The 17555-nt window shown below is 34.5% G+C and overlaps 1 protein-coding gene across 1 annotated transcript in view; it reads left to right on the top strand.

Moving 5' to 3' along the window:
• Window positions 1–17555, top strand: part of LOC111502228 (uncharacterized) — a 372461-nt gene that overhangs the window by 24962 nt on the left and 329944 nt on the right. The window contains 1 exon segment of the mRNA XM_074173777.1: window positions 10872–10929. Within this exon segment, the coding sequence (XP_074029878.1) occupies window positions 10877–10929 (53 nt within the window). The 5' untranslated portion in view covers window positions 10872–10876.

Raw genomic sequence — 17555 nt, 5'->3', positions numbered from 1 at the left:
ATCTGTATGTGCTGGTTTACGATAAATTGAAAAATCATGTTTATTGTTCTTCTGTTATTGTCAAGTCCAAAAAATGTATAGAGCCGTCCTTTTCATTCTCTATGGTGAATGTGATAGAAGGGTGGAGAAAATTTATGAAATTCAAGAACTGGTCAATTGTCTGTTCCTGTGAAACATACCAGGATAATATCTACATAGCTATACCAATATACGAAACTTCTGTTCAGTGGGTTACTGTGTAATTTTCTCTCCAAATCATCCATGAAAATTCCTGCCAGAATGGGACTAGGTGGGTTTTCCATTATGAGACCTTTGCAGGATGAGTAAAAAATTTCATTGAATTGGAAGTAATCCTGTGACAAACAAATCGTAAGCAAGTTTGATATTTCCTGTTTCACTACAGGATTGATAGACCTTTCGTCCAAAAGATCCTTTACAAAAGTAATCTTTTCATTCGGAGAAATACTGGTAAACAAATGTTTTACATCGAATGAAATCAATTTGGCATTATCCGAGAGTGAAATATCTTGAATTTCATTGAGCAAATGGTATGAATTCTTCAAACTGAATTTTGATTTGAAATTGTTTTGAGTTTCTCGGAAATTTTAACTGAAGGAGCTGTGACAAAAGAAACTACCGGTCTAATAGGATAGTTATCTTTTTGAGATTTAATCAACGAATAAAGTTTAGGTGGTTATGGTTCGTGACATACGATGTGAATTTTTCTGTTTCATCCATCATGACACAATGAATATTTTTCAAAGTTTCCTTGACTTTAAATGAGACTATTGCACATGAGACTATCGCACATGCCAGCATTTTGAAAGTCTATAGTCTTTTCCACGTATTCTTTTTTGTTCATGGCCATTTTGTCTTCATCAGCTCGCGTGAAAACAATGTTATTTTCTGCCGATTAGTCTTTTATGGATTCAACTAGTTTCAATTCCGGATTGAACCTACCTTTATGCATCTTTTCAGGTTTTGAAATCCCTGCAGCAATATGTTAATTGGCGTTCCCATCAACGCAATATCTTTATCAATTCCCAAAACTTCTAAATTGGTCGAACTTATGTTGGGTTTAATATTTGTAACTGAGACCTTTTTCCAATAGATGAGTTTCATGTTCTGTGAAACTGGTGTTCGTGAGATGAACAAATTTGTCAAAGAACTTGTGTTGCGAAAATAGTTCATCTTTTCCGTTTTTTTCGGTGATCTGTCTCGAAATAAAACATATGATTTCTTTCTTTGCGTTAAAAACTTTTTATGTATAATACCATCAACTTTATCACGAATATCCAAGTCCATGATTCAAATTCAATGTAGTGGAGTTTACAAATAAGTTGTGTATGTATCACTTTAAGATACATGTTAACAACGTCCCTATTTTTTTTTCTTTCTATTTTCATCCATTTAGTTTTTCCATGTCTACTCCTTGAGATGCAGCGCGGCTTATGTTATTGGAATTCAATGGGATAAATCTCGGGAACACTTCTTCTTTCAAAAATTGGTTGAAAAACCAAATTTTTTCATTCAAAATGGAACACTTTAGAAGTAACTTGAAATACCAAAAGGCCAAAACGCCGATACCTGATGAAAATCCGTATTAAAAATCATTAATACAGTTTATTGTATGATTTTCACTATGAAAGGTTTTACAAAAACCAGAATGGAAAAATAAATTCCACAGATGCCACTTAATTAATCACAGAGGGACATGAGTTCAACCATGAATTCCAGCCCCTCCATTTTCCGAAGAAAGGTTTAAAACCTAACCTGTTGTTGAGTATGGAAATAAACAAATTTAAAAAGTCTCAATATCGTAAGAACGATCAAACTGAACTGAATAATTCGCGATCAAAACTCATTATTGTATGATTTTTACTATATAGGTTTGACTAAAACCGCGACACGTTTTTCGCTATACAAAAGCTTTCTCAAGCGTAAAATTTATTTTACGCTTGCATTGGTTTGCGAAATTTCGTTCCGTTAGCCTCGAAGATGTGCCCCGAAGTTGTCTACTTATAGTCTAATCAACAAGTTCAAAAACATGAAAAATAGAGATGAAGGTCCTAAAAATATGAGCGATAGCTCATTCGATTCGGAATCACCTTTAGAAAAATGATTTTGAACGATTTTGGTGCAGGTAAAAAATTGCAATTGTTATTAACAAAATAAGATTTAAAAAAAATGGTATTTAGTTTTTCGTTAATAACTCAAAAAATATTAATATTTAAACAATTTTAAAAAAAGCTCGTTAAAGAGGAGGAAATTTCCGATAAAGAGGTCCCGACTTCCGAAAATCTATCTCCATTATTTATGATTTTAATTTAACGTTGCGGCTGTTACGTCATAAGCGCGTTGCCGCTAAAGAGAGTTAATCAAAAGAAATGATTTTTTTATAACATAAAATGTCATTTTAAAAATTTGAAAAAAATCTAGTATCTTCTTAACACTTGAATGAATCGAGTCCCGTAGAAAAAAAAGTTTTATCACCATTTTTCAAAAAGTTATTCAATTGTTAACTAACAAATTTTTCCCAATCTCCGTTGGCATATGGGATAAAAGGTATAAATAATTGGCCTATAAATTTTAAACTTCGTGGAGCCCTTTTGATATATATATACTTCATACGATCCTGCGATAAAAGTTCATAAAAATTTATTAATTTATTAATTATGATTTTTTATAACAATTGCAAAATGAAATATCTGAAAATTGTTGATAAATTTTGTTTTCAATTGATATTTAGCTATGTCTGTTTTCACATTAAACAATGGCAGTTATTAACATAGGATATGAATTTTCTACGTAATTTCAATATTTTTGAAAAATTTTTTTGCTCTTTTGTTGTCTAGAGATAATTATGGTTATTTTTTTTCCTAATTTTAATTTTGAATTGTTTAAAATTGATTTTTTTATATTTTAATTGTTTGAATAATCAGTTGAGTAATAATTTCGCTTCAAAAAATCATTATTTACACTTTCAAATAGTTTGACAAAAAAAATATTTATTATTTAATTGTTTATTAATTCAACAATTTGTTATAAACAAATATTGACCAACGTTATATTTTTTTTCTGAAGCAGAGAAAATTATAAAACAGCTAGCTATATATTATATATATAATAAATAAAACAAAATTATGACACTTTTTTATATATTGCCGATTTTATATTTTTTTTCTGCTTCAGAAAAAAATATAACGTTGGTCAATATTTGTTCATAACAAATTGTTAAACTAATAAACAATTAAATAATAAATTTTTTTTTGCCAAACTATTTAAAAGTGTAAATTATGATTTTCAAAAGCAAAATTATTCCTTATCTGATTATTTAAACAATGAAAATATAAAAAAATCTATTTCAAACATCTAAAAATTAAAATTAAGAATTTTTTTTAAATCATAATTATCTCTAGACAACAAAATAGCAAAAAAAATTTGTCAAAATATTGAATTTCTCTATTTGTTTAAAAAACAATTTAATAAACAAATTACGTAAAAAAATTCATATCGTATGTTAATAACTGCCATTGTTTAATGTGAAAACAGACAGCTAAATATCAATTAAAAAAAAATCATCAACAATTTTTAGATATTTCATTTTGCAAAAGTTATAAAAACTCATAATTAACAAATTAATACATTTTTATGAACTTTTATCGCAGTATGAAGTATATATATATCAAAAGGGCTCCACGAAGTTTAAAACTTATAGGCCAATTATTTATACCTTTTATCCCATCATTTATGCCAACGGAGAAAAAAATGGAAAAAATTTGTTAATCAACAATTGAATAACTTTTTGAAAAATGGTGATAAAACTTTTTTCTACGAGACTCGATTCATTCAAGTGTTAAGAAAATACTAGATTTTTTCAAATTTTTAAAATGACATTTTATGTTATGAAATAATTATTTCTTTTGATAAACTATCTTTAGCGGCAGCGCGCTATGCCGTAACAGCCGCGCGGAACCCTATTTTCAACGTCAAATTAAAATTATAAATAATGGAGAATGAGTTTCGGGAGTCGGGACTTTTTTATCGGAAATTTCCTCCTCTTTAACAAGCAAAATTGCTTCAATATAACTATTTTTTGAGTTATTAACGAAAAACTAAATATCATTATTTTAAATCTTATTTTGTTAATAACAATTGCAATTTTTTACCTGCACCAAAATCCTTCAAAATCATTTTTCTAGAGGTGATTCCGAATCGAACGAGCTATTGCTCATATTCTTAGGACCTTTATCTCTATTTTTCATGTTTTTGAACTTGTTGATTAGACTATTACAGTAATCGAGGCCGAGGATTTGAGGACTCTGGTGGAGACCGACCCATCGCAAACGGCGCGTGGGATAGCGGAAAAACTGGACGTCAGCTCCCATGTGGTATTTGATGGAAAGGTCAAAAATTTCGAAAAGTGGGTGCCCCACGATTTGAACGATCGACAGAAATTGTCACGTTTCGAAGTCTGTTTTTCTTTGCTCTTGCTCAACTGAAACGACCTTTTTTTGGATCGGATCATTGCATGTGGTGAAATTTTGATCATCTACAACAGAAGACATTCACGACAATGGTTGGACATCGAGGAGCCACCCAGGCACTCCCAAAGGCGAAAAGCTATCAAAAGAAAACACCGGTTACTGTATGGTCAGCGCTGGTTTGATTCACTATAACTTTCTGCAGATGGGCCAAATCATCACAGCAGAGTCCTGTTGTGAGAAAATCGACGAAATTTACCGAAAATTGCGTCAACAGCAGCCAACACTGGTCAAAAGAGGTCTGATCCTGCTCCACGACGATGCCCGTCTACACGTTTCACAAATCACCGTCCACACGTTTCACAAATCACCGTCCAAAAATTAAACAAATTGAGCGTTGAAGTTCTGCCTCTCCCACTATACTTTCACCCACCGCCTTTCTCGCCGGTAGAACCTTCGCCAATCAGGACCAGGCATAAACAGCCCTTGTCGACTTCATCGAATCCCGAGCTGACGAAATTAATCGATTTGTGTTACATTGGCAAAAGTTCACTGTTTCGAATGGCTCTTTTTTCGATTATATTGAATGAGTATTCACTGGGATACTATACTTTAAAGTTCACTCACAAAAAGGGACAAAACTTTTGAAACCACCTAATATAATCTTTTTGTTTTCTTGTCTTCATGGGATGATTGAACTTTTTTAATATCAAAATCTTGCTAAACCCAGGGTAACCATATCATTTCCCACTCTTTACAGAATCGAAATATTGATTCGACTACATCTTCCCCTACTGAGAAAAATGTAAGTAGCCCTTTGCACCCCTCCCGCCGTTTCGTTAGTTTATATCTTTATAAATCCAGCTTCCGAATGTTATTCGGAGGGTGCAGGAGATAAGTCCCCATTCGAATATCATGGGAGCGATTAACACCGACAGAAAAACAGCCCTCGGTGGGTATTTGGGTCCGGTTACAATGGTTACTGGAGATACAGGTTTTATTCGTGAATCGATAATTGCAGTTGACACACATGAGATTCGGAGGGGTGTTTTTGTACAAGTGTTTCGCACATAAATGCACACAATGCCTTCGGGGAAGGTGGATTTGTAAACATCTCATTTTTCAAAGTGACAGGATGTAGTGAAAACGAATTTTTGAGGAAAATACGTTTGAATCAATTTCGTCATCATTTATTATATATTTTTGAGTGTAACTGATTTTTTATTATAACATTAAAATACTAATTTCGTTATTTGATGGAATTGGCCGATACTTGATGAAAATCCATAACGTATTCATCGTCAGCTTTTCACTGAACAGTATACCAAACCGCAACACACGTTTCATCATTGAATAATTTCCTCAGGCGTGTATAAACTAACTAAATCAATGTTTTATACATAACAATGTGAATATTAACTACTCAATGACTAATGATGTTACAAGACATCGGTTTTTCTCCAAAAAATTAATGTCTCCGAATCGGATATATCAATGTCAGGACAGATAATTCCGCTTTCTGCTTCAATAAGTAATATTAACTACTCAATGACTAATGATGTTACAAGACATCGGTTTTCTCCAAAGAAATTAATGTCTCCGAATCGGATATATCAATGTCAGGACAGATAATTCCGCTTTCTGCTTCAATAAGTTTGTTGGGGGTTAAAATGGACACCAATATGTCTTGGCTCAATCATGTTACTGGAATTGCAAAGGCTGCTTCTTAAAAGCTTGAAACACTGTTCCAAACAAGAAACTTCTTTGAAGTATTGTTCTCATGTATGTAGCTTCGCCCCCTAAGCATACCCTGAAGCTGCTGGATTTCATTCAGAAGAGAGCCATCTGCCTGATTGGGTACGCGAACATCACTTGCAACCTTGATAGTCTGGAACATCGAAAAGAAGTTGGAAATTTGTCTCTCTTCTATGAATACCTTCACAGGAAGTGTTCGAGTGACTTGGCATATTTGATTCCACCAAGAGCGGTACATATCAGAAATATGCGACTCATCTGGATGCTAGTCGTTTTGAGGTTCAACTCAGTTCACCTTGAACTTCACTGTTTAAGAACTGTTTCTTTTGGGGAAATGCGTTTATGTGGAATAAACTTCCCGAGAAAGTTTTTTTCTAGTTTCAGTATAAACTAGTAACAAATTTATACAAGATTTATTACAAACTCATTAAAAGGATACAGGACAAGCACTACTCCTAAACAACAGAATGGCAACACTTTTCTCGACGCGTATTTAACCAACAAAGTTGGCGTATTCAGGAGATGAAGTAGACTAATTTCATTTATATCTAACAGGGTACACTTTGATTTTACGTCACACATCAATGATTTCGGTTAGAAGTTGGAGGAAAGTTCCCGCAAATTTGACAGAGCGAGTAAGATAAACAATATGCTGCCACACTTAGCCACAGATCTCTACAATTTCAAACAGTATGCATTAATTCTGGGAGCGAAATAGGATCATTTCGCAAAGAAACTTCCCACGAATTTCTACCTGAAATAGTTGTTTGTCTGAAATATTAGAAAGTTACTTAGAATTAGTCTAGTCCAAGTTGGCTTCTCCTGAAGACGACAACTTAGTTGATGACACGCGCGTCGAGAAAAATGTTGCGATTCTGCTGTTTGAAAGCACTGCTTATTTTGGATTTATCCTACGTCTGAGGCTCTAGTCCTATATACCTTTCTTCATTAATTAGACATGTGATAGACTAATTGCCAATTTCCACATTAAAAAATAGTTTCAAAGGAGCGGAAGTATTCAGTTCTAGTTGGTCATTCAGAATATTTTTGGAATTTTTGAAATCATTAATTTCCAAGTAGTTCAAAAGATGACTTACAAATCTGTGCCTTCCATATGCAATTTGTCATAGTCGTGGTTGAAATTATGCCACTCTGCCACAATATGGTTAGGAACTGGTCTTTCATTTGAAAAACTACTCATATGTTTTTTATTCATTGGGAAAATTCTTCTAGTTTTGCCAATATAAGTTTTTGAGTGAAGTCACCTTATTTACTCTTGATCTATCCGACACCAAAGTTTATTTTTTCGTTTGGAGTGGATGTGCCTGAATTATTATTTATTCTGTAAGCCACATCCAAGTTTCAAAAAAACTAGCGATGTTATTGGTGGGTTCACCATAGTATATCAATGTGCTGTGGGGCTTTTTTGAAATTGGATAGATCTGATAAATTGATTACTTCTAGTCAGAATGAAGTAAATGATATAAACGGTGTAACTGAATAAGTGTAAAACATTTAAGAAGGTGATTCCTCGTCGAAAAAAGATAGGATCTTTCATATAAAGAAACTTCATTGGAGCATCCCTTGTTAAGATACAGCCCCTTAAAGGGGGTACATAAAATTTGTATAACAATTTTTTTCACAAGCACTGAAAAAGTTACAATATTGAAATTAACCTGACGTTTTGTACTACCAAAAAGACACTTAGCCAGTAATTTATTTCGTTCACCCTATGGTTGTAAGGGGTGGAACACGCAACCCCTTAAATTTATTTCCAATGTAACTTTTTGTCTTATTATTTTTTTACCATTCAAAAATGTATTTCCGATAGCCCGTTTCATTCTGAACAAAAAATGTATCTTGGGTTTTTTGCCCAAAATAAACCAGTTCGCAGAAAAAAAATATTTTACGAACAACTACAGAGATACATCGCCATAAATGCGAACTGGATTTATTGTTATTTTGTAGTTAGTACCTGCATTAAACGATTAGAGGGTAATAAACAAAACTAACTTATTAATAACAAAACAGACAACATGTAGAAATCATAGTAAATGTTCAATATGTCTACCTTCAGACATTACGCATGCGTCTAGACGTCGGCGCATTGAGCAACGTATTCGCTCAAATATTCCTGGAGTCTCTCTGATTACCCTGAACGCATCGATGATGCGGTTTCCTAAGTCATCTACATCGCGAACAGGAGTACGATAAACCTAATGCTGTAAATGGCCCCAAATAGAGAAATTGAGAGGATTGTGATCCGGGATCGAGAGGGTCAGTTATGTGATCCTCCTCGACCTATCCACTGATTTGCATATGTTTCAATTAAATGCTGACGTGCTACCTGACTAAAATGGGCGGGAGCCCCATCATGCATAAAAAAACATTTCCCTTCTGACGCCCAAAGGAACTTCCTCCAGCAGTACTGGATGCACTTCTCTTAAAAATTGAGCGTATGCCTCACCATTTAATCGAAGAGGTAGAAAATGAGGCCCAATTAAATCATCCCCAATAACTCCGAACCACACGTTAAGAGAAAACTGTTCTTGATGGTGAGTTTCGACAATAGCGTGAGGGTTTTCATCAGCCCAATAATTATGAAAACTAATAATCTTGTCCCGAGAAAAACTACATTCGTCTGTGAATTCTATCACAATTTCTTTTAATCATTTCCAGCATCCAATTGCAAAATTCAAGACGGTTCTGAAAGTACCGCGGTAACAGTGCCTGATGTACTCGTTGCAGATGGTGAGGGTATAAAAGTTGTTCCTTTAAAATTCGAAAAACCGTCATATGATCAACATTTAGCTGGAAAGCAATCTTTCAAGTACTGGTAGTAGGTAGTAGGCAGTTATCGTGATATATTAAAAAAGATAATTAGTTATTGAGGTATTGGTATTGATTATTAAGGTAACATTTGGTATCTGACCTTATCAGTGCATATTTAAGTACTGCGCTGCGCCGTATGGAGTCATCGGTTTAGTCTAGTCGGTCCTACCTTAAGCTGTAAAACTGATTCATATTGTGTTATGATTTTAATATTAAATAAATTTCCCTGCTTTTGTAAAAACTCAGGGTTGACTTCATTACATATTCATCTTCAACTAGGTTTCCAAACTTTACCTGCAAATTCAAATATATAGAGCCAATCTTTGGTAATCCGACACCTCCGCGGTCCCGCAATGTCGGACTATCGCTAGTGTCTAATGTTAACTGTAGTTACTTGAAAATTGTCTAATAAACCGGAACCGGTCGTAACAAATAATAAATTTAGTAGACATTGGACAAAAGATATTTCCTTTATTCTATATTAAGTTCTTTTCCAATGATGATCTCACATGTAATATTTAACAAACAAAAAGTCTCATCCAAGGATTTATTGCGTTGAACCTTACAAACTCATATGGGAATCCTATTTTCCGAAACCATCAGGGAAAATCGAAACGGTTGACTGGCGCTCTTCACAAGTCCAATGTTTTGTGGTCGTTAAATCAACCGATTTCGGTTGTAGGTTTCTTACTAGTTTTTTTACTATGATGTAGGTATCCTGTTCTGATTTACTGCGTAAACTATATTTGTTGTTTTTTTTACATTAGTTGATTACTACTCTTCACTAAGCTTGGTTATGTGCTTTTTTATATTAGCGTTTATTTCAGTTTTTTATCTGAGTTCTACTCTGAGTTTTGCCTGGCTGAACTATAATAAATACAAACTATTGTCAAAAAAACTCTAATTAATTCTAGGGTTAGGTTAGGTCTAAAGTGAGTGGGTATATTCGACCCTCCACGGGTTACTTACAATTCAATTTCAAAATATGATTCAATATCATCTCCATTCAATTTCATATTTATAATTACCGTGTAATTCACGTGGATAGATAACTCAGATATCAATAATAATTTCGTCACTAGTTGTTCTTTCTTTGAGAGCCAAGCAAAGAAAATGCCGTTTCACAATTTAATTCTACATACACAGACTCACTATCGGTTCAAAGTTCAAACTATTCACTCACCTAATAAAATACACCGATTCTAAAAATTACATAAAAATATATATCTCTCTCTGTGCCTCACTTCTAACTTGACTTTACCATACACTGTAAAAATGAATTCCATGACCAAATAACATTCTTCTTCGAAAATGAATGATCTAACTGAATAAGAAGAATATTATCTGACGTCTAGATGCATACCTAACCGTGATACGAAGAAAATAGTCAAAACAAACAATATAGCTTTTGAACAGATGTCAACCTATTTTTATTTAGTTGAAAGCAATACTGAAGACTGCTCAGAAGAATCCCAGATCTGTGAAAATATAAAATAATAATTCAAATAATTGATATGTTACAATTCACAAATTGAAACTGAAAAATAAAAGGTTTTTTTGTGTTCAGATTGTGTCCTAAATAATATAAATTGACAAGTGGAAAAACGGAACGTTACAATATATTGAATCCTGAATGTTTCGTATTTCCTGTCGCCCTGTATGGAAACTATAAGCACGTTAACTGGGGATTTTCGACTTCCACTAAACACGTGTATACTGCACGTAATAATTGGGTGAGAGGATATTTCTCAACAGTTTCTACTGAGTATACGTCTGAAATAACTAACATTTGTTTTTCAGGTGGAATGGCACGTGCTGGTATGGCACTGAGGAGAGGACCGAATCAGGGAAATACAGAGTAAGTTTTACATAGTTTATATTGACCAACAATCGCCAATCGAAACTCAGTACCTATTTTAGTATTCGATATTGATGTTCGATGATATATCCAATGTTATCCTTTCAGAGGTCAAGTCCAAATACTTCATTCGTAAGATGTAATCTATCTACTTTTGCAGTGCATCGATTTTAGACTGTCATTTACTAACTTTAAACATTAGCCACTGTGTATACACCGTTCAATAAACTAGAGTTGTTTATTTTCCTATGAATAATTGACACATGTAATATCATAGGCTTATGTCCTATGATTCCGCGTAGTTCTTATAATAGATATAAATTGATGGATGTAGTAATTAACTACGTGGTAGGAAATCATAATGAAAAAAGAGAAATAAAACTTTCTATGTTTTTTACCACTTTTATTTGTAACTAACGTTACTGCAGTTTTGTCCTATACGGACATTTTCATTGTATGAGTTTGAAAATGTCCATATAGGACAAAACTGCAGTAACGTTAGTTACAAATAAAAGTGGTAAAAAACATAGAAAGTTTCATTTCTCTTTTCTTCTTTGACGAATCTGGAGACGGTATTTTAAAATCCTACTAACAAAGAAGGAACATTTATTGGAAAATGAATAAAAATTTAATAGCTTCATAATTTGTTTAGAAACAAAATTCAACCTCCAACCTAACAATAAATGCAGTGAACAATAAAATAATATGTATTATTTTACAGACGTCATCTGAATTAAAATTGAGTGAAAATATTAAATTAAAGATTGAATTGTCTTGGTTATGAGCTATCAAGGGTATTTAAATTGAAATAACCACAGACGCTTCACAGTTTCTTGATTTTTAACTCTGTAGTAGGTATCAGTATAGGAAGTTTTTCATTTCAAAAATTAAAATAAGTCGTCCAGAAAAATATTTTCAGATGATAAGTGCTAAATTATGAAAATTATATTCAGCTATTCCACAATCAATTTTCACTAATGAATAGCTGTGACATTAACGGAAAGCGACACTAAATCGATATTTAATATGTACCTGCTATAGAAAGCATCGCACTAGCATAATGCCAACTATACGGCATTTCCGCCTGCAAACTGAAAGTTATGGATTACTGGTGGTCGTTTATCATTTCCGGACTACAATACATCAAGTTTTTTTACAAAATAAATTCGCTAACATTAAACATGGTGGGAGAGATGTCAGCGTTCTCCTACAACGATAATACAAACTGAAAAATGTTCTCAGTGCATTTTATTGAGCCAAAACACATCAGGTGTCCGTCCTGTCATTCCCTAATTAGAGTTTTTTTGGTGATTACTAGCTTTTGCTGGTTTTTTATCATCTAGGGTACGAGGGCATAGAAGCTACAACTGACAGTCGACAGACAACTGTTCCTATATTTACTAATTTCATTACTGGGATGGCTTTGTCGGTAAGACAAAGAACGGTCATATCGAGTAATTAATTGTTATTCATCATACTTCCATAATTTTTCGAACATTTCTGTGTTTGTTCTTAATTAAGTGAGATAAGGTTTATGAACTTGTAAGAGCCACAGGTGGAGAATGAATAGTTGCAATAAATTTGACATTTTTCATTCTCACAACGGATTCAATATTCCCTGGCAACACCGATGTCTCGGTAATACCGTAAAAGTGTCGTTTATGGCCACACTGTTAGTGTCGCGTTATGTCGATGCATATGCTGATACCGCATATACGGTACATGCCGAAAACAAGTCCATAAGAGTCTTAGGCGCCTCGCGCCTGGTATCAGGAACCTCTATACCCATCCCGATTTCGGTAGACTAAGGTGTTACAAACATCATCCTGGTAGGTCATGATGAACCTCGCTGTTTCCGACTTCAGCCAATGTAACCTGAGGACAGCGTAGGTCAGGTCAATGCTGTCCAAGAAGACCACATGCATTGGCTTATCCTTGGTTCCCGAAGGAATGAATTGATCTCTGCAGCTTTTATGTAGGGTTTTTCCTGAAAGGATTCCAACTCGATGACAGAGTTGTGATAACCTCGTTCAGTGTCGGAAACTCATTAGCCGCTCGGGCGACTACCTTAAAGAGAAATACTCCAATGTCTGCTCTCTCATACAGAGAAAAAGATCTGAACTTCTGATGTCTCAATAAGATCCATCCAGTATTATTCTGTCATGTAAACACTCCAAAGCCCACTCCTGCCTGTTGTCGGGGTAAGTACAACCATTGAAAGGACAATTTGGGATGCAAACTTCCATGGAGATGCATCGTATTTCGAGTCTCTAAGTCCACTTCAGGTCGGCAAGCATATTCCAAGCAGCAACTTCCCCACAGTCCTAATGACCAGATCTGTCGAAGTTTGTGCTGGTACTTACCTTGAAGAGAGTTCTTCGCTACTCTACCTCTTGTGAGTGGCGTTGTTCCACCCCAAGATAGAACGTTTCTCCGGCATCCAGCTGGTGCAGGATACTTCTGACAACGAACTGTACGTCATCTCTGTAATCCCTGCACCTCTTGAAATGGACCGAAGTTGATTTGCCTATTTTGAATTCCATAACGATACCATGCGTATGTCGATGTCACACCATCTTCAACGACTGATGGAAATCCTTTTTCTACTGGCATAAAGTTTGAAGTCATCCACATGTGTCAAATGGGTTATTTTATGCCTCTGATTTTCCGAGGCATATATTTTTGTCTTCATGTCAAATTTCCATGAACATGGGTGCTGTTTGGCAAAATCATGAGAGAGATATGTCACTGATTCACCTAGATATTTGTACCTGTACAGGTGTAAAGGATGTTTGCATACATACATGTATAATAATAAATATGCATTTATGTATGTAAGTATGTTTGTTTATTTGTATTGTGTTCGTATACAGGGTGGCTCATTAGTGTGAAGAAGTACAGTGTCACGCCTATAAGCAGTATGATAAAATATTTCAGATAAAAGGTTCACTTTGCTGCTTATTTTAATAAAATTATTCACTCAAATCTAGTTTTAAAGTGTAGAAAATAACGATTAGTTTAATTTTGTTACGGTATTCAATAAAATATCAAAAAACAGAAAAAACTTTCGTATTGCCGTTTTTTAAGTTTTAATGGGACGTTTAATCTCTGAGAAACCATTACAATGTTTTGATAAGATCCGAAAAAGTTACCTTTTTACAACTCTACTGATGTATCACACATAATCGTGATTTCCTAAATTTCAAAATGTCATTTCAATAAACTTTAAATTGCACAACTTTTTAAACGATTTTAATTAGATTGCTCTGTTCGTTTCGGTCAAATTCAGTAGTTGAAGTTTGACCCTCTTTCTGTTGACGGATTGATCTGATATTTGGTACACACATTAAGTTTGTATCATTGTAAATCCAAGATGGCCGCAGCTGCAAAGTGGCGGATTACATAAAACCTTGAAATAGTGAGGCACTAAATGAACTAAATACAATGAGAAGAATTGAGTAACAAAATTAAAAACTAAAAACTTGAAAATGAAATAAGTAAAAAATATTCATGTATTACGGTTTTATTGAGAAAAAATAATAATAATGATGTAGATAATGTACTAAAAACTAAAAAATAATTCGGAAGGTCCTAGGTAACAGTCATCACATCACTCACCTCAGCAACCTACAGTATTTATCAGATAAAAAATCATCAAAGGACAAAATATTCTTAGAACAGTCCAAGAGATAGTCCCTTAAATTTTTGCCGCATGTTTAATAAACACCCTGTATAATTTACAAATACTTCAATTGAGAGATACTGTATTCATATTTTCCTGAACTTCATCTAAATCTAACGGAAAGACAAGATAAAGTAATTTGCTAAGGGAACTCAAACGATTTATTTGATATTCTTCATTGTTTGTTCTTTAAATAAAGTTAGTAGATTTATTTGTGTTTGCATGATACAACGAGCAAACAAGGATATCCTTTCCGCCCTAACCCGCATCTAAGTTGCAAAACTTTCCCCAAATGAATTTCAACTATAAAGAAGAAAATGTGCCCTCATGGCGGAATTCATCGGCATATGCGTAACATACAGAGGTATGTTTTATTAAATATTAAGATAGTTCGAAGGGGTATATTTTTCGGAAGAGTTTTCACTGTTTCAGACATTGTTGGTATAAAGATGGACAAGTTGAAACTCAAATGGCTTTTGTTCCATCAAAATCATCTGTTTGAGACTTTTCAACAAAATTTTTAGTGCAGATGAGATTGAGGTTTCAAAATCAGCTTGGATTCTTCCATTTAATACGAATGAAATAGACATTATGACATAACATATAAAATTAACAACTCTTACTAAAAAAGAATTACACCAAATGACATTAACGGGAAGATGTGAAAATGTTCCTTGCTCAAAATTACTTTAACCTAGCTACATTCGATAATACTGTTAACTATTCCCACATATTCTCACGCATATTGCCGAAAGAACTCGCAAGTTATGAGATCAGTAGATCCAGCTGGATACTCTCTAGAACCTTTGTAGATTTCAACGAAACTAGATGCATTTTGAAAGAATCGAATTTATGGGCCTATAAAATTCAAAATAGAACTATTACAGAATTGAAATAAGACCTCATTAGATTCGAAATGAATAATGCGCTAAACTTTGAAATCCACACATGAATAAAGAGTCATAAACAATTAAATATTCGACGCCACCATAAATGGCATATTGGTTACATTGATAGTGTGATGATTGTTAAAGAAAAGCTCCTTTTTGGGGTGCAGCAACAGTTGCTCTCATATCGAAGGATCAATTGAGCTGGGTTCGATTATTATACTGTGTGACAGGGTGTCACTCACTCTTACCTAATGCGAAAGATAAGAAATTTGGGGGTTATTTTCGAATCAGAAGGAATGAAGCTGAATTATGGAATGCTCAATAATAATAACATTTCTTTGGTAAGACTGGCAGATTAGTCGGTAATCCCGACGTTTATAAATTTATCGAAAAGTTCATTTCTCTTCAGACGAAACATTCGTTCTCCAGTCGAATATGAGAAAAGAAAATCTATGTTAACACACTTGAGTAAAATTTAATTGTGAGATTTTCATAAAAAGTGACACTTCACTTCTGAGCATACCTCTGAACATACCAAGCCCTCGATTAATTTTATTCCATCGAACCCCTTCGAGTATTAATCTTGCGCCGCTGATACTGCCGCCAGACTGACTTCAAAGTGAAAAGAAGACTATCTGCTGCATAAATTCAAGGGTAACAGACAGCCCCATTGTTCACTTAAACAGAAAATTCTGTAGCTAATTATACGGATTCATTTCCATAAGAACCTCGAGCGATACACGAGAAAATTTGAATGATTAATAACGGCCAGACTGGCGAATGCGGATGGCATGACGTTCTACTGCAGAAAATTGATTTTTGTTTATTCATAAAAATTAATGAATCCCTTGTGGTCGGAAAGATTTTGAGGAGTATGTATTAGTACTGCTATGTGCGTGGTGAATGTTGTAAGTAAGGTGATTGTTGCAATTTCGCGGCCTACCTACATTCGATAAGAGATTTTTTTTTTGTGTTGGTACACTCGTTTTGAATATATGTTCACAGTTTTAGCTGTTGTGCATTTTCAGTTTTTTCTGAAGAGAGAAGCTAGATGGGCTACATATAGAGTTGTGAACATTGCCAATTGCATAAATCAATTCAGTGCAGAGTTCCACAGACTGTTGGTTGACACTAGAAGTCACATCATTCTGGAAATGACCTCTTGGCTGTATGCCTCCAACTGTCAACTACGAACTGCCTTATAAAGTAGTGTTCCCGAGTAGAGAGGACTGGATCCTCCGCGAGAAAAAAATATTAAGAGCAGATACTTGTTGGTTCTCAGATGGATCGAAAACACCTTCCAGTTCTGGTGTAGGTGTTTTCAGTCGCAGACCCAGGATAGAGATATCAACCTGACTAGGATCCTATACGACTGTACTTTAAGCGGAAATTTATGCTATTGAATTGTGTGCGGAAAGATTGGAAGAATCTAACCTCATACACAAGTCAATAAAAATATTCTCAAGTGGCGTTGAAAGCTCTTGGCTTCTACCGAGTAACGTCTAAATTGGTAGCAAATTGACAAAAACGACCCTCCTCTATAGGAAGACTTAACATATTGTCTCTAGTCTGGATTCCTGGCAATACTGGCCTGGAAGTCAATGAGACTGATGACTCCTTTGCAAAGTAGATTGCTGCAAGCAGCTTCATCGGACCAGAACCTGTCATTGGCATCGCTTCAGGCTTTGCCAAATAAAAATTGAACACCTGGATGGCAAGACTTCTGACAGAATCTTCCAGGATTGGATCACTCCAAGGCATTTATTCACCTTTCGGAACTTGATACCAAACAGTTATTGGAGTACAGTAGGGATGCACTACGATGTCTAACGGGCCTTCTTACAGGTCACTGTCTTTTGAATCATATGCAGAGACTCGGACTGTCGGAAGGCAGTGTTTGAAAAATGATGAAAGAGCAGATCACATACTTTGTGCCACAATAAACCCCTCGCGGGTTGCAGTGGAGGGAGTCGAATAGACCCATTCCCTTTGGGCCTAACCTAACCTAACGAATCTTCTTAATGGAACATATCTCACATACGATGAAGTGAAAT

Source organism: Leptinotarsa decemlineata, unplaced genomic scaffold, assembly GCF_025532065.1.
Source record: "Leptinotarsa decemlineata unplaced genomic scaffold, Ldec_3_MD MMD2_tig00000505_RagTag_RagTag, whole genome shotgun sequence".
In the NCBI taxonomy this organism is placed as follows: domain Eukaryota; kingdom Metazoa; phylum Arthropoda; class Insecta; order Coleoptera; family Chrysomelidae; genus Leptinotarsa; species Leptinotarsa decemlineata.
Note: the sequence above shows the minus strand (reverse complement) of the source record. Positions and strands in the feature narration are given on the sequence as shown.